General features: G+C 44.2%; 1 protein-coding gene across 1 annotated transcript in view; it reads right to left on the reverse strand.

Annotated features, from left to right (window-relative positions):
• Positions 1-23987, reverse strand: part of MYO1D (myosin ID) — a 233769-nt gene that overhangs the window by 94361 nt on the left and 115421 nt on the right. The window contains exon 21 of the mRNA XM_013005749.3: positions 4470-4624. Within this exon, the coding sequence (XP_012861203.3) occupies positions 4470-4624 (155 nt within the window). The remainder of the gene's footprint in view (positions 1-4469; positions 4625-23987) is intronic.

Below are 23987 nucleotides of genomic sequence, written 5' to 3' on the forward strand. Positions count from 1 at the left end.
AGCATCTCAGGTAACCATTGGGCACCCGCCCACTGGCCATGCTATAGAATCATCTTAGAACACTCTGGGGTATGCAGATGACATAACCTTGCTCACTGGAAGGGAAAAGGACGCGAAGCACTTGCTGGTGAAGAGCCAGGACTGCAGCCTTTGCAGTGTGGATGACAACTCAATCAGAGAACACCAGACTCCTCACAACGGGACCAACAGGTCACAGCACGACGCACGGAGAAGAGGCTCAAGTTGTCCAGGGTTTTGTCGTGCTGGCTTTATGACCAGTGCTTGTGGAAGCAGCAGTCAAGATATCAAAGGATGCAATGCATTGGGTAAACCTGTTACGCAGGATGTCTTTAAAGTATTACAAAGCAAAAAGGATGTTCCTTTGAGGACTAAGGTGTGCCTGACCCAAGCTATGGTATTTTCAGTTGCCTCATATGCATGTGAAAGTTGGACACTGAATAAGGAAGACGGAAGAAGAATCGAGGTATTGGAATTCTGGTGCTGGTAAAGGATTCTGAATGTACCAAGGACTGCCAAAAGAGCAAACACACCTATCTTGGAGAAGGACCGCCAGACGGCTTCTTAGAGGCAAGGATCACGGTGAGACTTTGTCTCACGGTCTTTCGACACGTTACTGGAAGAGACCGGTCCCTGGAAAAGGACATCCTGCGTGGTAAAGTAGATGGGCAGCATTACAGAGGAAGACCCTCGCCCAAGGAGTGACATGGGGGCTACCGCAACGAGCCCAACCATACTAGCAACTGCGAGGAGGGTGCAGGACCGGGCAGCCTTTGGTTCTGTTGGACACAGAGTTGCCCAGAGTCAGAACCGATTTGGACCTAATTTGTGGACATTTTACTATGTATTAAAAAACCCAAACTTCTCGAGGGTAGGAGGGGGGAAAAAAGAGGAGCTGATACCAAGGGCTCAATAGAAAGCAGATGTCTAGAAAAGAATGATGGTAACTGACAACACAAGTACAAATATGCTTGATACAACTGATGCATGGATTGTTGTAAGAGTTGTAAGAACCCCCATTAAAATGATCTTTTAATTAAAAAAAACACACATAAAAACGAACGTCTAAAATAATACCCTTATTTGTTGTGAATGTTAGCATTGTGCTAGTCTAATTAAAATAGCTACCATTTTTTTCCATTCCTTTCTTCTCTCTGTAACTTGGCTATAATTTTGTTCATGAATTTGAAATCCCAATCCCCTTTCTTTACAACCTTTTAGGACTATGAATTCTGTTCACATTTAGTCTATTAATGGTATGTTGTATTACTTTAAACCTCTTCCCCTAAACATGTAACTAGAGAACTTCCTGGAATATACTTGAGAGAAATTTGGAAGATAAAGAATTGGTCTAGGGTTAAATCCCTCTTGCCTTTGGATTTTCATCATTAGCCCAGAAACTAATAAGATTACTTACATATGTCACACCTTTATGCTTCTACGACACAATGTGAATTTTAAAGTCACACCAATAGTATGATACTTGGGAACAACAACAAAAAATAGCTTAAAAATCAAATTAACCTTTCCTCAAGAAGTCAATAGCAAGTTGATGACTACATTGTAAGACAAAATTTTAAACCTGAATCTTCTTGGGCAAAGAGGAGTTTTACCTCTCATTTTTACTTGACCTCGAAATCTCTAAGAATAAGCTTTAAAAATCCAGCGTTTCTCCAGTCTTCTCTCTACCTGTGAAAAAATAGACCCCATCCTACAGAGCTGGAACTGTATCGACATGTAAGACTTTTAAAGAACTAGAAAATTCTTACGTACATAAAAGGGAGGAAGCACACAACAAGAAACGGATGCTGGAATGCACATGCTAGGAAAAGCAGGCAAATGGACGAGTTCTAGCACCGGATTTACATATTCCCACCATTTGTAGAATGCATTTAACTGGGTTGGAATTTTCTCAACAAGGACGCATATGGAGATAAAATATTTTCCCAAGCAAAACCCTCATCTTCGCTAGCACAGGCAACCGAATGAAAGATAAAATATAAAACACCAAACCCATCAAATAGACTGACACACAGCAACCCTGTTTATGGTTTCTGAGGCTGTGAATCTTTAGCGGAGCAGGCAACCTCATCTTTCTCCTGCAGAGCATCCGGTGGGTTTGAACCGCGGGCCTCGCAGTTCACAGGCCAATGGTCACCTGCAAGCACCACCAGGGCTCCTCTAAATAAAAATAAGAAACACATTAAAATGCTTTTAAATGCCCACATTTTGCTAGGATTAAATACTAGGAGGGAAATATGCTTGTTTACTTGTGTTACAGGCATTTACTGCAGAGAAGTTTCTAGAACTTTCCCTCCATTTTAAACTCTTTAATATTTCTCTCAACTTCATGACTTGGCAGGTGGAAAGACATTTTTCAAAGAACTCTATGCTTATCAAGAAGGGTTGGTGGTACAGTGATTAAGCTGCTCAGCTGCAACACAAAGGTGGATGGTTCAAACCCACTGACCGCTCCATGGGAGAGAGATGTGGCTGTCTGCTTCGGTAAAGACTGCAGTGTAAGAAACCCCATGGGCGGTTCCACTCTATCCTACAGGGGCCCTAGGATCAACTCTATGGCAAGCAGGTTTCCTATTTTATTATTACTTTTTGGTCTTTAGTTAAGTTCTTATTTTTCTTCTACCAGATGACCAGTGAGCACTATTTTCCTAAAGCATTTTAAATCATTCAAGTGTATGAAACATTTAAAGATCCATTTTTAACTAGAATACAAGGTTCAAATAACATAAAATAAGTGATCTATACAGACCATCTCCAAAACTAAAATCGACAAAAATGAACATAATAGTTTGGTGGGGTCTCAAAAAGTTAAATACAAAATTACCTTATGATCTAGCAATTCTCCTAGTATATGCTCAAAAGACTTGGAAACAAGAACTCAAACAGATACTTCTAAGAGTGTTCAGAAGAGCAGATAAATAAAATGTAGTACACATAATACAAAGGAATGTTACTTAGCCATAAACAACAGTGAAGTTCTGACACATGCCATGATATGGATGCATCTTGAAAACATTATGCTAAGTGAACTGAGCCAGATACCAAGGGGCAGATGGTATATGAGTCTATTGATATGAAATATGTAGAATGGGCACATGTCAGAGACGGGCTGCTATTGGTTGTTAGTTACCAGGAGCTGGGGAGAGGGGCACATAGGTGTGGAGTTAGTGCTTTAAATGGATACCGAGTTTCAGTAAAGAACTGATGGTGCTGACGGCCGCACTGCATGGGAATGTGATGACTGCCCTGAACCGTATGCTTACAAATCGCCAAAATGGTAAATGCTTTGTTACACGCGCGCGCGCACATGCACACACACACACACACACACACACACACACACACACAATATTACCGCAATAAAAACTGAATACTGTAGAATTATACATTGTGGACATTTGGTTCTCAATCTGGCTTTGTTCACAGAAACAGAGTCACGTTGACAGTTTAAAAAAGAAAATTCGAATATGGGATACCCAGTTACTTCTGGCAACATGGGAAAGGTCGTTTAGGAAGAAGAAGGAGTCGGATGCTCGTCTCATTTCTGAGTCACTGAGTCAGGATGCGTGCTCTCCCCCAGGAGCCAGGTGGTGGGAAGCAGAGACAGTATGCACGGAGGAAGAACACCTTCCTCCCTCACATGCGCGTGCCCACCTCTGGGAGAAGCAACTCCACCTTGCACAACATCCCAACCATGTCCCTACTTCTAATGATCCCCTCGGGGTCCTCATCGTCAGCCTGGGGCTTGCTCCTGATTTCGATTTCTCACCTCAGCATGCACCGCAGCCACATCCAGGTGTCCGTTAAGCTTACTATGATGTGCTCAGCAAATGCCACATTCATCATTCTGTTCACGTTATTGCCTCTCTCAGGAGTTCATTCCACCTCTTGAGGTTTCATGGATCTATCTGTGATACCAACTTTGCGCTCTGATTTCATCGTCATTCTATGTATATTAACAGTGACACAAATGGTTTGCCCTGATTACTAAAGGTTAGCAGTTCAAACCCACCCAATGGCCCCACAGCAGGAAGACTCAGCACTTTACTTCGGTCAAGACTGCAGCCAAGAAAACCCTAGGGAGCAACAGTTCTACCAAGTCACACAGGAGGTCACCGTCAGTCAAAACTGTCTCGACACAGTGTTGTTTTTGCGAGTGTAGATGGAAAAATCATGACAACAAGAATGTAGTTTCGCTGTCTCCTGGGCTTCATCAGATCTGGATCAACAGTGAAGAGATGGCCATTAGCAAACTGCCACAAGGTTGGTTCAGCAGGAAGCTAAAGAAGCAGAGGAGCGTTTCTCATCTGGAAATCAAGTCCAGATGTGAATTGTACCTTCGGAGGTTGCTCTGACGGAGAGAATGACTCAGTACATGAAGATGGACACCAAACAAACACGTTCCGTGAGTTGGAAGAATCAAATCTTACCTCTTGAAGTGATTCACCAGGACGCCAACCAGCTCTCCAATTCGACTCTCGTGGGTTGGCTGCTTGCTGAAGAGGCAGACAATGAGGTCTTTGTTGTCCTTTGTGTGGAACACCACCAGCTGGTCTTTTCCATTGGACACACTCAGCCCAGTCAACTGTAGAGAGCCAAAAACCATGGGAGGCTGTTAGGATGGTTTTCGAAAGAATGAATTTTAAAACACATTTTGTAATGGCGGTAAACCCCAAAACTTGCATCTTCTTCAGTTTCTTGGACGAGGGGTTGGGATTCATAGGTGGGCTTTGTGGAATTCAGGAATTGCCAGAAATTATATGCAAGGTAGGTTTTATGTGTGGCTGGACATTCTTCTGCACAGAGGGGCCACAGTTCACACGTTGAGTTTTGTTTTGTTTTTCAATATTTTATTGGGGGCTCTTACAGCTCTTACCACAATCCCCCTATCCATCCATTGTGTCAAGCACATTTGTACATATGTTGCCATCACACGTTGCGTTTTTAAACAGGGCTGTAACTCTAAGAAGATAAGGATAACTTGGAAAGTGGACTATCTTGGCTTTCTGGGTCTATGGTTAAGCCCCCCCACAGCCTCTTTCCCCTGTACCACAGACATGCTGTGCCTTTCATGTGTATTAGAGACAACAGAGGATATTAGGACATGATAGATATTTCCCATCACATGCAACACGGGCTGGAACTCTGTTGACAAAAGATCAACCCCTAAAGCGCCCAAGGTCGGTCACTCTGTCTTCTCACCTTGGTTCCTTTGCTGCATAGAACTCAAAACCAAATAATTCATCTGTTCAGTGTCTGTCTCTCCCTTACACCTTCTGCCAAAATTCAAGTTCCTTGAGAGCTTGAGCTTGGTTTATTTTGCTGATTTCTAGAGCTCCAGAGCCTGGAGGAGAGCAGGCACTTAGTGGATATTTGTTGAATGAATGGCTGAGTTCGATTCATTTTTATAGTGCCCTTTCCCCATAGTTTAATTATCTCCATTACTCTATAATATATTCCAGTACTACATCGCTGATGCTTTTCCATGTTAGAGTACACGTGACCAATGAAGTTTGTCTAAGGAATACACGGCCGGCTCGGTATTCAAATATCAATCAATGTAATCCATGACAGTGGCATGAAAAAATAAGAGAGAGAAAAGCAAAAAGCTTACGGTCATAAAAATTTGGCACAGGAAAAGATACTTCACAGGATTCAACACCCATTCATGATAGGAATCTCTCGGCTGACCAGATTTAGAGGACAACTTGCAGCTGTCACTGACTGCCCAACCCTCACAGCGGTCATCACGCTTGGCTAATGGCGCAAGGCGGAAGTTTCCCTGAGATTAGGAACAAGGCAAGAATGCCTGCTGTCCCTGCTGCTCCACAACACCCTATAGGAAGGCCGTGCACCGCAGTCACGCAGGGCCAGGAGACCAGAGCAGCGTCGTGGAAAGGCAGGCATGCAAGGTCTCCTTTCAGACTGCATGGTGTCTACAGAGACGTCCCGGAGAACCTCTGGAGCAGCCCCTAGACAAAGTGAGCTGAGCGAGGTTACAGAACACAGGCCGCCACAGATCCTATTGCTTCCACGAACAACCAGACACAGACACTCAAAACCAAATCCACTAAAGAATAACCCCAAGGCAAAAGTATCTAGATGGACATTTCCAAACAAGCGTAGGACTAATTCGTTGAAAATGATGAAATCTTAATGAAATAAAGAAAAGCAAAATGCTGATGGAAAAAATAAGAACACACTAAGTCGATGGAGTACACCATTGAGTTCATGAAATAGAAAAGTCAACATGGTTAAGCTGTCTACTCATGGACAGACTGAAGGCAAACCCCCCGAGGGTTTCGACCCGTGTTCTTCCCTTACCCCACATCCTTGCCTCTCCACCCGAGGTGACCTCTGTTCTGAATTCTGTGGCTCTCATGCCCTTGTGTTTCTAGAATAGTTCTGGAGTTGTTTATGTGGACCCCCAATACACTGTTTAGTTTTTTTTCTTCACTTTGTTGCCGTATTGGCTTTAATATTATTTTTTAATCATTTTGTTGGAGGCTCGTACAACGCTTATCACAGTCCATCCATCCATCCATTGTGTCAAGCACGTTTGTTGCCATCATCATTCTCAAAACATCTGCTTTCCACTTGAGCCTCTGGCATAAGCTCATTTTCCCACTCCCTCCCCGCTCCCCCCTCCCTTGTGAACCCTTGATAATTTACAAGTCATTATTATTTTGTTATATCTTACACTGTCCAACGTTTCCCTTCACCCACGTTTCTGTTGACCGACCTCCAGGGAGGAGGTTATATGTACATCCTTGTAATCGGTTCCTCCTCTCCACCCCACCTTCCCTCCATCCTCCTGGTATCACCACTCTCACCACTGGACCTGAGGCATTTATTTGTCCTGGATTCCCTGTGTTTCCAGTTTCTATCTGTACCAGTGTGCATCCTCCGGTCCAGCTTGGCGCCATCTTGACTGGAACTCCCACTGTTTTTGAGCTTAACACAGTGTTGGCTGTCTTCTATAACTTGCTTCTTTCAAAATTATTTCTAAAATATATCTACGTCAATGTATAGGCCTGCAATTCATTTTCATCCCTGTAACATATAATCCAGTGAATTAAAGCATGTTTTTTTTGGGGGTGGTGGTGTAGATATGGACAAGGCAGAGGATTTAAAACAGTCTTATCATTTTGGAAAAGAACAATACAGTTGGAGGACTCTCACTACCTGATTACTGCATAAGCACTCACTAGAAGGTTACAGCAATGCAGACTTTGGACACATGTGCAGGAGAGAGCAGTCTCTGGAAAGGGACATCATGCTGGGTCCAACAGAGGAGCAGCACCAAAGAAGAAGTCCCTCACAAAACGGACGGACACAGTGGCTGCCAGGACGGGCTGAAAAGAACCACCGTGAGGCTGGGGCAGCGCCAGGAGTGTCGTGTCGCCGCCTTCTGTTGTGCACAGGGGTGCTGTGACAGGACAAGCCCTGACAGGACTTCCCAATCACACTGCCCTGATGACAACGCGCTCGCCGCAAAGGGACAAAGACACCAGTCACAGTCCCAGAACGAGTGTGAGAAACAGACCAACACAAGTATTTCCAACTGGTATTTGACAAAAGACACAAAGGCTCTTCACTGGAGAGACAATCATCCTGTTCGTTTAACAAATGGTGTGGGAACATCTGGACATCCACACCCCAAAGAAACCAGGTTCCATCAAACGCCCCAAAGAGATCCGAGGTGAAGATATAAAGGTACAGTTATCACACGTTTGGTCGTAAGTCTGTGACCCTGGGTTAGGTAAAAGATCCCATCCACTAGACCACCAGGGCTCCTGCTGGAGAGGATCAGTGAGAGGGTTTATTCACAATTGGCTGAACCTACAGTGAACAGATAAGCCAACCATGATCCACGGATACAGTGGAACGCTAATTAGCCCGCCTCCCTCTTAAAAGAAGAGTGAACTAACGATACAAATGATCAGTATGTAAGATCATGGAGAAATCACAAAGGCATCAGGCCAGTTATACAACAGCTACAAGAAGACAAAGGAGAATGGATCGGGGCTGTGGAAGGTCGGGCGCAGTGGGATGACGCTATCCAAATAGTGGTGGTGGCTCTGTACACCCCGCCCCCCACCGAACAAAGGTATGATTTTTAATATGTAAATTTAAAAAATACCATTTCCTGATTGTTTTGATCCCTACATGTTCCACTTTGGTCAATAAAGCAAAAGTCTGAGGGACTTCACACTCGATGGTCTGTTCTCGGCAGAAAATACCAAAGTGCCACCTCCTGGCCACCACCGGTGCTGTCAGGCAGGCAGGCAGTCGGCACCAGCGGGGTGGCCACTGGGGACAGTGCCTGGCAGCCTCTGAGGCTGGAGATCCAGTCCACATTCTCGGGGGATTTACAGCTCACTGGAGCAGGAGGAGAGGGCAGCCGAAGAACATGTTGGCCGTCCATGGGCTTGGAAGCCCATGTGGTTCCCTGCGCAGAGCTGCTGCCTGACCCAAGGGCAGGTTCTTTGCATGCTTTCCCAAATATCAACATGTCCGTATGCACACAGGCTGTGCAAATAAGTATTCTCATGCCACGTGAATTCGTTTCCGCAGGAGATGAATTCTTAGGTTGGCTCTGGTGAATGCCAGGGCTGCTGCGTTGCGGAGAAGAGGGAGCCATGCTCGGGAGCAGAGAGCTGTTCACAGACTATGCATGCCTCGGGGTTGCAGGGGCTGCAGATGTACCACACGCATATGCTTTTCATGATTAAATTAAAAGTATTTCCATTGGGGAAAAAACATTTTATGTCTATGATGCTTCACTTCCATTCGATTAGTTTATACGTGAAGCTCAAAATGGAATTTATGTAGCATTTCATCGGGGAGCTTGATTGGAATCTAATCAAAAGAGAACGGTGAGAGCAGGAACTGCCGGCATATGCCAGGGGCATCAGCTGTCGGGTCAAGGCAAGGGGGCAGGGTCAGCAGGCAAGACTGGACCTACCAGGCCAGCCACCCCTTCCTGCATGCTACCTGAGCATGCAACGAGCACTTGCCCCTGCAGGGGGTGGTTCTCGTCTTCCCTGTCCCCGCTCTGCCCTGACTTTCTGCGGCTGTGGGCAGGAATTCTTCATTGTATGCTTGGCCCCTACGAACCCTGGTTGGATGCGGGAGAAGTCGATGGTTTGAACCCACCAGTCACTCCACAGGAGGAAGACAGCCTTGGGAGTCAATCTCCTGGGCAGTTCTGCTCTGTTCTATAGGGTGTACCAGTGGGAATGGACGCCACAGCAATGGGTTATGGGCACAAACAGCTAACTGCCAAAAAGCTGTCTTCGAGAGGATGACCGTCTCATCTAAATCAAGATACAATAGTAATATGCGAAACACGTTAAAGCACCATAGACATGGCAGGTTGGCTGTGGTTAGGGACCCACAAGTTGGCTCCAACCCACTGCGACCTTATGCACAACAGAACAAAACACCACCCAGTCCTGCTCCGTCCTCACAGTTGCTCGAGGCCATGGCGGCAGCCACTGGACGCAGCCACGGAGAGGGAAGGCAGTGTGGGGGAAACACCAGCCATCAGCGTAAAGCCATAACACACCTGCCTCTGAACCAAAGTGAGAAGGATGAGGGCAACAAAGGTACACATGTGCTTGTCACAATGGATGGATGGATGGATTGTGGTAAGAGATTACGGGCCCCCAGTAAAATGATTCATTTAATAAATAAGTAAGTAAAATAAACCAAAGTGAAACGCCTTATAAAGCCTTCCTCTCTAATACCTTTCCTACTCCTCACAGGCCCCGGGATCTCTAGCCTGGGATACATCTAAATAGGCCTCTTTGTTGTCTGGCCTTGAACAGGGTAGATACAATCTCTTACTGTAAACATCTCAGTTCTTCCAGACTTGCTTTAGTCAGGAAGACCAAACTACATCAGTATGACAAATAGGAAAAAACAAATACACAAACAAAAACCAAACTAAAAAAATCCCAAGACAAAACCCACTGGGTTTCTGGGGCTGTGAATTTTGTGGGAGCAGACCAGGAAACAGATCGGCTATCCCAAAGGAGGGAGCTGATCCAGAAACCAGAGAGAAGGGCAGGTCAGAGAGAGTTGTGGATTTCTGGGAGAGAGTGGAACACCACCCCCGTTCTCCCCCCCCCACCCAACTCTTCCATCCAAACGCCAAGTACTAGGCACAAAAAATAAGCATCTACATAGGAAAATAACACTCAGGTTTTAATTCTCTTTTTAAAAAATTGCTTCTTGTAGGAAGGTGTGGGAAGCGCAGAGGAGGAAAACTCATTAATTTTATTGTCATTCACAGAGAAGATTAGTATTCTTTGTGCTGACGATTAAGAAAGATGGATTTAAATACCCAACAGTAACCATCGTTTAGAAAAAAAAGGAGCACATAACTTTCTAATCATTAGTAAAAAATACATAAATAAAACCTGAGCAACAGAGCAACCAGAAAATGAAAGGAAACAAAAGGAGGCATATAAAATAACTAAACGTCAGAAAAAAATATTGTCAATTTCTGCAATGAATGCAAAAGGGATATAATTTTTGTTGAAAGATTGAGGCTCAATAAACTGGGTCAAAACCAAAATTGATATATATATTTTTTGGTTGTTATTTTTGTCCTTTTTATTGGCAGGTTTAAATTGTTGGCTAAAAGTAAGCGAATTTTAATCAGGACAAAACATTTTATGTTTTATAAATTTGAAACCTTTGTGTGGTAATTTTTAAAAAGAATATTGAGTGGTTTTATCCACAAACTTGGGATTTGGACAGACTGAGTGAATATTAATCTAACCTGTCAGGGCACTTGGCAAAAGTTTAAGCCTTAGGAGGTAGATGTCTTTGTGTTTGTGCCTTTTTAAAACAAAATCATTTTATTGGGGGCTCGTACAGCTCTTATCACAATCCACACATACATCCATTGTGTCAAGCACATTTGTACACTTGTTGCCCTCATCATTCTCAAAACATATGCATTCTACCTGAGCCCTTGATATCAGCTCCTTATTTTTCCCCATCCCTCCCCCAAATTGATATTTTAATAAAAGATGTACCTAAAATAAAAAGACACGGGAAGATTAAACAAGCAAAAACTTGTTTTTATGCACTGAACACATAATGTACAAATGGTTACAAAACAAAGAGAAGTGGACTGAATCCTGATTTCAGGAAAGGAAGGCAGAGAGAGACTTAATCACAGAATCAGCAGATTTGATTGGTGGCTGCATGAAACTTTCACACGCATTTACTACAGTCATTAACGCATTTACACATATTTATGACATGTTAGGCCACAAGGAAACACCCCTCTGCCCAAGCACAAGAAGTAGAAAAGGTGTTTGCCATATGCTACCAGGGAGCTTCCAAAAGTTCATGGAAAAATTCCATTATTTTTGAAGCTTCTTTGAATCCCCCTTTGTCAAACCATAATACAATACAACTAGAAAATTATAACAAAAGATTAACAACAGCAAACTGATCGCAGAGAATTAAAAAACTAAACAAAACCACATTCTAAGCAAGTCCTGCTTTAAAGAAGTCGTCACAGTTATAATTGTGGATGTCAAAGGAGTTAATTATAACCTTACACATAAAAATGCCTGGGGTCAGCCAACGCTATATTCAGAAGAAAATACATAGCCTTAAATTCCATTTCTTATCAAATAAGAAGGAAGGGAAGTATGAACTAAAAAAGCTAGCAATGAACACGTTATTTCCCCAAGTTAAAATACCCACAAGTTAAAAATGAGATAAAATTAAAAGAAAAATTAGTTAAGACAAAAGCAGACGTTGGTCCATTTAAGACCTAGGTCTCTGAAAAGACACACAAAAGAACCCAAGCTGTGGTAGGTCCAATCAAGGAGAAAGCGAACCCTACTATGACGCTCGGGATGAGAACAAGATGTAAGAACGGGAGTGCTGATGATACAACTAACATACAACTTTGCATTAACAAAGACTAAGCATTTGGAAATGTATAATTCTATTGAAATATAGAAATTACTAAAACTGACTCAAGAAAAGATAACACAATCAGAATCAATTCATAAGCAGGGGCATCTTTTTTCTCCTGCTGTCAGAAAAACATTCTCCTAAATGCTACTGGGTTGACATGATGTCATAAGTAAACTTGGAAGGCTCAGGTGATTCCTATGCAACTTAGAATGTTCTTCAGCAAAGAACAAGAAAGAAATTATCCTGATTCATTTTATTTAAATCTAGTAGCAAAACTTGATGAAAATCTCTCTCTCAATGAACTGAATCTAGTACAGCGATAGACCATGCCCAGAATAAGCGTTCAATAATAAGCAATGCATTGATATAATTCCACTTCACCACACTCACGCGTTATCTGTTGTGCTTTTCTAGTGCAGTCTGCATGCAGGCTCAATGGGTTTCGCTTTTTCAAAGTCAAGTACAAAACATGGTATTTAGATTATTCTTATTTTATAATTTCCTACAAAATTAAAACAGTATTCTTCTCTATTGTAACTGATATTCAAGTGTACATCTTATGTCATCACTACAATACGAGTTTCATTTTATTGGTGTTTTCTAATCACCAATAATCTTTGGCAGCAAAGCATTGTGGACAAAGCTGATGATGGACATGTCCCACTGAACATTATGGGGGTGAAAGTCAGTACCAGTTTGACCACAGAGACTTTGTCTTCATCTTTTACTGCAGTTTTTGATGGCAGAGACCAAGTACATTAAACTAGGAGTCATGGTTGTGCTGTTGGGTAAGCATTGGATTGCTAACCACAAGGTCAGTGGTTCAAACCCTCCAGTTTTTTGGAAGGAGAAAGTTGAGGTTATCTGCTGCCACAAAGATTCACAGCCGCAGAACTCCTGCCTGGGGGCACTAAGAGTCAAAATCAACTCAATGACAGTCAATGGTTGTTTGTTTATTTTTTGGCAGGGGGTGGTGGTGGTGGGTTGCGGTTTGGTTTAAGCATGTAAGGAGCTCTAGTTGTGCAATGATAAAGTGTTTAGTTGCTAACCAAAAGGCTGGAGGTTCGAACCCACCACAGAAGGAAAGACCTGGTGATCTGTTCTAAAGACCAGGAAACCATGGGGAAGTTCTACTCTGTCCTACAGGGAAAGTCACTGTCCTGGATTGAATTGTATCTCCCCACCCATACCGCCTTCTGCCTAAATGTCTGTTTATTTGGTTGGGCTATGTGATTCTTTGGTTTGGTAATTAGTGTAATGATGCCCCATGATGCACTAAGTTAGGAAGAAGGTGAAGGTTGGATACAACCTCCTTTATCCTGTCACAGCCCTGATCTGATGTGAGGGGCCGTTCTCTGGAAAGTAGTCTGCAACACCTGATACCTTCCAAGAGGTAAAAGGAGCGTGGAGAGAACAGGGATCAGCGAACCCTACCACCAAAGAGCCAGTAGAGCCTGGAGTCCCTCTACTGTGAAGCTCCTAAATCCTGGGGAAGGCTGATGCCAAGTCAACACGAGGATCTCAGGATGCTGAAAGAAGCCAGGACCTTTCCCCAGGGCCAACAGAGAAAGTCTTCTCCTGGAGGCAGCTATCTGAATGTGGACTTCATCCTCCTAAGATGTTGGAGAATACATTTCTGTTTATTAAAGCCACCCATCCATGGTCTTTCCGTTCTAGTGGCTCTGGATAACCGAGACAGTCACCATGAGTCACAGTCGACTCGCTGGCACACAATTGACAGGAAGTATGTCAGAGGGCACCTCCTAGGTTTTATTATTTAAAACACACACACACACACACACACACACACACACACACACAGCCAGTAAAACAAGAACTACCTGGAAACTACAGCATGTCATCCCATTCCCACCAAAATCTTAATCCAATGGCCACATGATTTTTAAAATGAGGTGTAACTTCTATCCAGGACAATCCACATATTTTAAGGGAGTAGGTGAGATAGAATTAATATGCAACAAGACTAATAAAGCAAACACAATATTAGTAACATTAATAGAATGAACACGCATGTGAATGATTTTTGAAACACAAATCAAGATAGAGAACATTTCCATCTAACCAGAATGTTCCCAATCTTAAGTTCTCCACCTATAAGTCAAAGTGGCTTAAAAAGTCTTGAGACGTGGAAAGATCAGTGTACTTCTGAGAGAGAGCTGGCAAGCCAGGCATCCAGGGCACTAACCACCCACGCCAGGTATCACCCTGGCTCCCTCTCCTTTCTCTGTTGCCATGGGTTGTGCCAGTTAGAATGTGAGCATTTTACCAAGAAGAGAGTTCATCGTTGAAGGTGACATACCAGCCGATTGCTCTAATGGTGATCTTAGAGAGACTATTTAAATTTTCATAATAAGTGTGTATACATTTATTAAAAACTACTTACAAATACTTTTTGGATGTCTAAAGGCTCTTTTTTTAAATAATAAATCATTTTATTGGGGGTTCTTACAAATACCATAACAATCCATTCATCCATTATATCACGTGGACGTACAATTGTTGGCATCAACAATTCCTAAACATTGCCTTTTTTCAAGAGCCCTTTGATAGCAGCTCCTCTGTTTATTCCCTCCCTCCCCCACAAACCCTTACTATATTATGTATTATTATAATTTATACATATCTTATACCACCCATTCTATTCCTTCACCTACCATCCTGGTATTCGTCCCCCTCAAGTGGGGTCATTCTGCCGTCACTGCTACCCATTCCCCTCCCTGCTGCCTCCCCACCCTCTCCTGGAACTGTATTCTCACTACTGATTCTGAGGGGGTGGTCCTTCCTGAATTCTGTACATTGAAAGCTCTCATCTGTGCCGCGGTATGTACACCGGTCTAGCGGGATTAGTAAGGCAGGACTGAGATCATAATAGTGGGGGAGGAAGGGTTAAAGAACCAGAGGAGTGTTGTGTGTTTTGTCGAGCTAACCTGCCCGCAGGAAGCATTTTCTCCTCCGCGCAGTACCTCTGCAGGATCGTCCAATTTATAGGCTCTTCTTATAGTGTGATTCCCTATGATAGAATTTAACGTCATTTGGCTTTTCTTATAGACAGGCAATCTTTGGTTTTCAAATTTTGGTTTTTAATAATGATCTTTAAACATTTTATGTTGGGGCTATAACATCCCCTCATTTTATTTCACTCTGTCGGACAGGAGCCGACACCAAGCATATTTCTGGAGTCCTCTGGCATGCTAGCACATAAGGCCGAAGGGAGGGTTACTCTTCCCCCAACGTCCATTCCAACGACACTCCATTTTGCTTGTGAGCCTTTTGACTTCACATTTCTCGGCATTTTCCTTTCTGAATCTTTACGTTTCTTTGTGCACGCACAGGTTTTGTCGATGGAAACGGCATCCATGAGACTCACTCATTCGCTCGCTGTCATCGACTTGATGCTGACTCAGAGAAATCCTGTAAGATGTGGTAGAACTGTCCTTCTGGGCTTCCGAGATTGCAACTCCTTACAGGAGTAGAAAGTCTGATCTTTCTCCCACACTGTGCCTGGTGGTTTCGAACTGCCGACCTTGAGGTTAGCAGCCCAATGTGTAAGCATTATGCCATCAGGGCTCCGTATCAAGGAACATGCTATCTGTGAAACACAGAATCCCACCCAACAATGTTGAGGAGTTGCAGATTTCGGGAGGGCCCGTGAATCACAGGGCAAAGGTCTGACATTTTGTGACAAAAGACTAACAGCAGGATAGGTAAGCGCTCACAAACGCTTTGGAACTTTAAAAACCGGTTGTCTTTTAAAATGATGCGTGACACTGTTGTGAGCACCAAGGACTAACGAGGGAAGAGACCTGTGCCTGTGCAGTGTCATGGCGTGTCCTCTCTAGTTCTCGTCTGTGGCCCCTCTTCCAATCAGGCTTCCTTCCTGGCAGCAGCGGCTCCAGCCGTCCTTTCCTCCTTTGGTTCCCGCGCTCTGCATGCACTTCGAGGGCCTCTGAGGACTTCGCCATCGCCTTGGGTTCTTATCCTCTGACCAAAGGTTTGCCTGGCACACAAGGAGCTTTCAAAGAATGATAAACCCAAGCCCCATGCCATCGCAGCCACACGATTTCTTGGTGTCTGCTTGTATTCTGATTACACACACACACACACACACACACACACACACATTTCTTCAGGTGTCTGCTTGTATTCTGATTACACACATACACACACACATTTCTTCAGGTGTCTGCTTGTATTCTGATTACACACATACACACATTTCTTCAGGTGTCTGCTTGTATTCTGATCACACACACACACACACACACACACACACACACACACACACACACTGCCTTTATGGATATACTGCTCTGTACTTCAGTTCTTGGGTTTGACTGTAGAGTTATAATATTTACACTCTTTTGATCTCAATTAACCAAATGATTTGGCTGCTCAATGATAGAGAACATTCTGTTTTCCGTTAAAAAACTTGGAAAGCAGCTGCTCTGGCTTTCTCCAGGAGGCCGGGTGACTTTAATTTCTCACTTTGTCTCGTTGTTCTCTGTCCGTGTGTTTCTCTCTCTCTCACCCTCTTATTCCCTCCTTACTCCTTGTCTCAACTAGCTAGAAATTAGAAATCTTAACAAAGCCACTTCATCGTAGGGGAAAAATGCCTGGGTTGGGGACACCTGAGAGGCTATCACTTTACAAAGGACCTTTTTGAGAGCAACAAAGTGCTTGCAAGCTGACACAGCGCCATCCAGTGGATTCTGACTCACAGTGACCCCACCCCACAGGACAGAGTAGACCAGCCTGCGGGTTGCCAGGCTGCAAATCTTTAGGGGAGCAGACAGCCTCATCTTGCTCCTGCCACTGTGTAAGAAGGGTCACTACACCGAGTTCTCCGTGCTGTGAGGAAGCCAAGCCTCTCAGCCCCAGCCCCTGATACGTGAGTGTAGGAGCGCCCAGCTGATCTCTACCCTCAGCTGTCGCCTGCCTCCTCTGTCTTTGAGTCTTCCCAGCGGAGGACATTCGGGAGTGCAGGCATCGTGCTGCTTCCAAATTCCAGACCCACAGAAGCGCACAAGAACACGGCTGCTGTCTGACTCCTCTGTGTACAGACTGGTGGGTCATACAGCACTGAACACAGGAATAAAAATCTGGAACAAGGAATGAGGTGTTACTGTAACAAAATCCAGTTGGAATTGGTTTTGGGGGTGGGTGGGAGCTGGAAAGCTGCGAGAGGTTGTTCTTGAAATCACAGAGGCTTTAAGGAGGCAGCCAGAGAAGACTTCCAGGAAAGCACCGTCCCTAACCAGTCGAAGCTGACTCAGAGCGACGCTACGGGGCAGGGTAGACCTGCCCCTGCGGATTTCGGGACTGTAGCTCTTTACGAGAGTAGAAAGCCTTCTCGTTCTCATTTGGAGCTGCTGGTGGTTTCGAACTGCTGACCTTGTGGTCAACATATAACTACTACATCACCAGGGCTCTTTAAAGGAAAGTATAGATGAAAGAAAGGAAGGAATATATCATTTCAAGCAAGAGGAAAGAGGACCCTTGATATGAAGCGGTCAAAAAATTGGATCACGGTTGCTTATGAAAAGGTAGAAAATATATTTAACAAACACTTGATCTCGATGAATCCCAGAAGAATAACAGAAGCGGTGTCTGACTGCTTCTTCATGTACAGGACAAAATGCGAGGACAGAGAGATGGGCTTAATAAAGAACCGCTCAGCTTTCATACAACATTTAGAGGATTCAAAAATAAAACTCCTTCTTATTCCGAGTTTCTCCAGATGGCAAATGACTCTCAAATTAAGAAATGGTGTCGGGGCAAGGATGAAAGCAGTGTGGGGTTGAACTACCCCTTGAAAATCGTAGAGAGTACAAGGCAATGCTTTCTAGAACCTTTCAGACAGACAGGAAGTCTCTAACCCAGTGGTTCTCAACCTTCCTAATGCAGAGACCCTTTCATATAGTTCATGTGGTGGGGACCCCCAACCATAAAATTATTTTCATTGATACTGCATCACTGTCATTTTGCTAGTTATGAATCGGGCGACCCCTGTGAAAGGGTTGTTCGACCCCAAGAGGGGTCACGACCCACAGGTTGAGAACCGCTGCTCTATAGGCTTGCTGACACTGGAAATCTTTAGGGGAGCAGACAGCTCCTCAGCCTGGCACACAGTTCTCATGCCATGGAGTTGATGCTAACCCACAGCGACCATACAGGACAGGGTAGAGCTGCCCCTTCGAGTTTATGGGAATCGAAAGTTCTGTCTTCCTCCCTCTCAAACTCTTGACCTTGCAGATCAACCCCGACACCCAGGCCCCCCCCCCCTCCCCGCAGATAATAGGCATGTTAAAATGTTTAACGAAGAAAGGAAGCTCAGATAGCATCACTGAGTGAGAGGAAGCTGGTTTGCCTCAGTCAGTGACATCTTTTCCTACACATGGAGAAGCTGTCCTGCCAGCGCCCCGTGGGGCACTGCACCCCCCCACCTACCCCCACATAGACATCTGGGTTTTGGGTGTTGTTCTAAAAGGATCTGTTCCTAGCAATCTGACCTCTACATAAATAACGTGTTGTCCTCATTTTTTTTCCATGTGCTTCTCCACAGAGATGGCCTTTGAGAGGCGTTATGGATCGACCCTTAATGATTATTGCTTTCAGACCAAGCTTGACTACATCTTTTCCATTTGAAATTGAATTTCCAAGTCTGGGACTAAAGAAAATGGACCCTACCCCATGGAGAGGCACTGACTTTTGACCTTACAGACTGGCTTACTTCGTGCTATTTAGCATAGCAGTGGTCTCCAAGCTCAATAACAAAAGGCTTTTACTCCTGACCACGTGTCACGAAAGCAGGCTATGTAACTTAGAAGTCACAGTTCACAGTTTGTAGAAGCACGTGGCTCACTCTAATCCAATAATAAAATCACCGGGTGCTTAAAAAAGCGACACAGAAGAGCAGAAAGATTGCTTTATGGCCAGGCCATTAACAAGGGAAAAAAATCTGAAAATCGAAACCTTAAACATCTGTCCCTTTCTACATTTCCCTTAGGCGGCATGGTGATTTTTTGTTTTTTTGTTTTTCCCTAAGAACAGAGGTTTCCAGCTATGTAATATCACTCAGCATCTGCCTCTGTTTGGCACGAAAAAATATAAAAATATCTGCCTAGGACATTCAAAATAATAGCGCTTCTAGGACGTGTTAAGAATTAATTAGGAAGGTACATATATTACAATAATAAATAAATAAACCTGAGTGGCACTCAGGGTCTGCCATGAAGGGATTATACACTTCCCATTAAAGAGGCCTAATAAATACATTTCAAAGGCTGGAGAAAGAGGCGGGAGCAGGGGAGGGCAAGGGAACACCAGCCATCAGCTGACAGCCTCTTCCAGATTATGAGATTACCATGGAAACACCTTCCCTTGGGATGCTGCCATGATGGTAGGGTGCTTTAGAAATGGCGATGGTGAGCAGAGCTGGCAGGCGGATGGATTTCAGCACGGCTCACCCTCGTACATATTACAAGGGCAATCCATCTTCCAAATGAAAAGGTATCTTTCTAGTGAGTCACGTCAAATAGAATAATAAAGCATGAAGCCTGGCATAATTACAGCCCATTTCCCTCCACAAAACAGTCCCATCCTCGCAGATAATTGTCTCTCTCCTCTCTCCCCGTTTGCTTCACGGAACTAAAAGAGGTATTTGTGTAATTAATTGCCCACTTCCTTAGCCATCAAACAAACACTGACAAAGGGGGACTATATCAAACAGCATTAAAGGGCAGATGCAAACCTTCTTCAAACAAACCCACCGACCCCAAACAGAGCATTACTCACCAACAAAAGAAGGGGAGCTGGAATGCCAGCGGGGCTCAGGCTAAATATTACAGTTTTTGTGGTCTCAATGGCAGAAACCAGGGAACAGATAGTGCGTTTATGCAAATTAAATGCAATCTTGGCAATCCACTCCCTGGGCACTGGGGTGGGAGGACTAATGTCCGCTCGTGATCAGAGGGCAGATGTGCGTTTACTCTAGCGGCATGCCTCGGCCACAAGCTGCTATTGTGCCCGCCGGTTTACCTGCAGGGTGATTCTCGGAGGCAGTGAGGTTCAGATCAGTGCATTGGACACGAGAGGCTGTTTTGTTCTCCATCTCAAGCCTCCACAAACCCCAGTCTCACCGTGGGTTTGCATACTATTCAAATTCTGACCACACTGCTCACTGTAAAAAACGTAAGCCTTGCTGACAACTGTGCGGAATTGATGCTTTAAGTCATTAAAATAACTTACAACTAGAATAGAGAGACTGACTCCAGGAGAACGGTGGGGTTTGACAACCACGGAGTTCAGCTGGCTGAAACCCTAACCAAAGCATGCAGTACTTGTGCACGGTGAGTCACTCTGCGGCCACCAAAGGGGCTGGGATGTTTCCTTCTCAGATGGCTGGTGACACTCACTCGACGGCACAGATTCTCAAATACCCATGGTCCTGTTGCCTATTTTTATCCCATTAATGGAACCACCATTGGATGGTAAATTGAAGGAATCATTTTTGTTAATGGAAGGGAAAAAAGAGGTCAGATTTTTCTTCTAATTATATTTTGCTTTGGCATATGTTAAAAATCAGTGGTTATCTCCTGAACACAAATGACTATGAGTAAAGAGATGGTTCTTGTAGTTGAAGATTTACTGAGACCCCAGGTTGCGTCAAGTTATCTATTTCTGGAACATAGAAAAATGCATGAAATGACTATATGCTTATTAGAATGGCCAAACTTCCCAAGTGACAATATCAAATGCTGACAAGGAGGCGGAGCAATAAGAGCTCTTATTCACTGCTGGTGGAAACGCAAAAGGCTACACTCACGTTGGGGGAAGAGCTGGGCAATTTCACACCAGGTTAAACATCGTCTAATCACATGACCTAGTGATCATGATCTAGGCATCTACCCAATTAATCTGAAAACTTCTGAACACACAAAAATCTCTGCGTGAATGTTAACAGCAATTTTATTCGCAATCACTAAGAACTAGAAACTACGATGGCCTTGTTGGGTGAATGGCTACACAAATCCTCCCCCCAACTGAGTATTCTTCAGTGATAGCACATGATGAGCTATCAAGGCACAGAAAGACATAGGGCAGCGGTTCTCAACCTGTGGGTTGTGACCCCTTTGGGGGGGGTCAAATGACCCTTTCACATGGGTCACCTGATTCATAACAGTAGCAAAATTACAGTTATGAAGTAGCAACGAAAATAATTTTATGGTTGGGGGTCACCACGACATGAGAAATGGTATTAAAGGGTTGCGGCATTAGCAAGGTTGAAACCAGTGACATAGGGGGGCGCACACTGCTGAGAGAAGGATGCCTGGGTGACAAGGCTACATACCAGAGGACTCCACTTGGAGAGTTTTGGGAAAACTACAGAGCTAGTGAAGGGAGCAAACCTCATACAGTGTTAAGCAGACGCAGCCAGACACAAAAGGATCTCTACATGCTGCCATTTATATGAAGTTCAAAACCAGGCATATCAGAGTGGTGGCCATAGTCTGGAGAGTAAGTGCCCATCACTGTGTTTGGAGCACAGGGAGTGTAAACACAGGGAGCTATTTTGACCACAAGTCCTAACCCTGACTTTCAAATTGAGCTCCAAAGGGCACGGAGGAGGCTGGGCCGTGGGAGTGTACTCCCAGGCTGTCAAGCTGCTCCAACCAGAAGACCCTGATTTTCATCCATTTGATGTCCTGGGCTTCTGCCCATGATTTTGCTCAAGCAGGGGATTAAAAATGGTTGAAAACACCGAACTAGGCCAACTGGGATATCCTCTAGAATCTCATCAGAAAACACGTAGAGACTCAGAGAGCTGGCTGAGGGAAGAGGGCAGGAGAGGCTCAAGAAGAAACAGGAGGAAGAACTGCAAAGTTAGAGAGAACACGCCACTTCCTGCCTCCCGCCTCTGCTGGGCTGGCAGACAGACGGCAGGGTCCTAATGTGTCTAACAGACGGAGTCTCTCTCCGTCTACAAGCCCCTCTCTGCAGTTTTCTGTCTGTGAATGGCAGTTACCCTTCCAAGTGTTTGGATCAAAGAGCTCAAGAGTCCTTTACTCATCTCCCTTTCCCACAAGCAAACCCTGACCACTTCCGTTAACTCCACCGAGACCAGCTTGGTCTGAGTGAACCTTACCTGTTGCTTGAATTATGCTTTTCCTATCTGGGTTCATGCTACTCCCTATCTAGCATGTTCTCAACCCTGCAGCCAGAAAGATCCTGCTGTTCACATTTAGTATGGATCATGTTAGTCCTCTGACCTGAATTATCCAGTGGTTCCCCATCTGTGACAGAACAAATGCTCAAGTTCTTAAAATGGCTGGTGAGGTCCTACGTGTTCTGGTCTTCATTTCCTGATGTTATGCTTCTCGTCCTGCCACCACTCAAATCACTCTCTTCCTCAACACGCCAGCATGCTCATGGCTCTCTGTCTCTGCTGCTTCTTCTGCCTAAAATACTTACCCAACAAATAAATGCCAGGTTTATCCTTCCATCCTTCAAGTCAGCATTTCAGGGAGGCCGGACCATCTGAATGCAAATGATGACACCCCTATAGTTTGTCCCCTTTCCCCATTGCCTGCAGGGAAGCTTAAGGGAATGGTACAAAATACACATCTCAAAATTTTCTTGGCCAAGGAGTGATGGACTGTGGGTAACCCCATGTTTATTCGTCACTGGGTGGCTTTTCAGCCCTCTGTGCATGACAGGGAAAAATTCTGACAGGCTACTGACAAAGGCATTGCCATGGGATGGGCAGAGGGTGTATGCAAAACTGGGAATGGAATCCGAGGGAGTGTGGATGGGCTATGGATAGCGTCTGCATCACCATGTGTTCAGCCCGGGGTCAGTGCTGCATGTCTACCACAATTGTTAAGCATTGTTCACTTTTAAATTATATTTCATAATACTCTTAACGGTAACAATGTTAACATTAATAATGATGATAATGATGATGGAACACAGTGATTAATAGGCAAACCAATTAACATGAAAAAGGATGGTAATTTGGGGAAATAAGTTGAGTTCAATCAGGTGTTTACTTATTGGATTTATATCACTTGCCTGATGTAATAAAAAGAAAGGAGAAGAAATGAAATACATACCAAAAGTCTATTTTTATTTGGCTCCACTTTACTAGGCTTGGACAAAATCTCATTTTACCTTATCTCCTACTATAAGATATTCCAAAAAAAAAAAGATATTCCTTTTGAAGTGACCAAGAGGATTTAAAATGATCTCTAAATAAAACTCTGCGTAGCTCCCAGTCCTGGACAAGCACAGACCTCCCTCTTTCAGATTTTAGGTCACAGCTGTGATTGGTGGATAAGATGATAGAAGTCTGCCTAGAAAAACTATATACAATCAAGAATAACTTAGAATATAATTTTCTCTGTAGCTGCAATCCATTGGCCTTTCAACGAAAAGGCAGAGAGGAGTGAGCGGATGTGTGTTGGGGTGTGGAGGCGAATCCTAATCCCATTATCGAGTCAGTAAGCGGAATTACCTGCCTTCTTTGGACCTCACTACCTCACTACCAACCTACCCACTGCGGTTTAGTCAAATTCACCTCACAGCGACCCTACTGGACTTACTACCCGGAGGGTTTCCACAGTTGCATCTCTTTAGGGAAGCAGCCTGAAATCTCTTTTTCCCTAGAGGGTCAGCGGGTTGGGACTGATGAACTTCTGGTGAGTAGCGGAGTACTTTACCCACTGTGCCACGAGAGCTCCTTCATCAGCAACAGGATCCTTGATGTCACATAAGAAACTATGAAACAATACAAAGGGTTCCTACTCCCTTTGTGGGAGACTTACATGAATTTAAATCATTTCTCAATCCTATTTTGCATAGCAGCCAGTATCGGACAGCACAGACCTCCCTCTTAAGAAAAATCACCCCACACAGGAGAAGATCCAGTAGTCCAGGAAAGATCTTTCTGAAGAGTCATATCAAATATCCTCTCTTAT

The sequence above is a fragment of the Echinops telfairi genome, unplaced genomic scaffold, assembly GCF_000313985.2.
Source record: "Echinops telfairi isolate 266 unplaced genomic scaffold, ASM31398v2 ScPeMD7_7458;HRSCAF=8496, whole genome shotgun sequence".
NCBI lineage: Eukaryota > Metazoa > Chordata > Mammalia > Afrosoricida > Tenrecidae > Echinops > Echinops telfairi.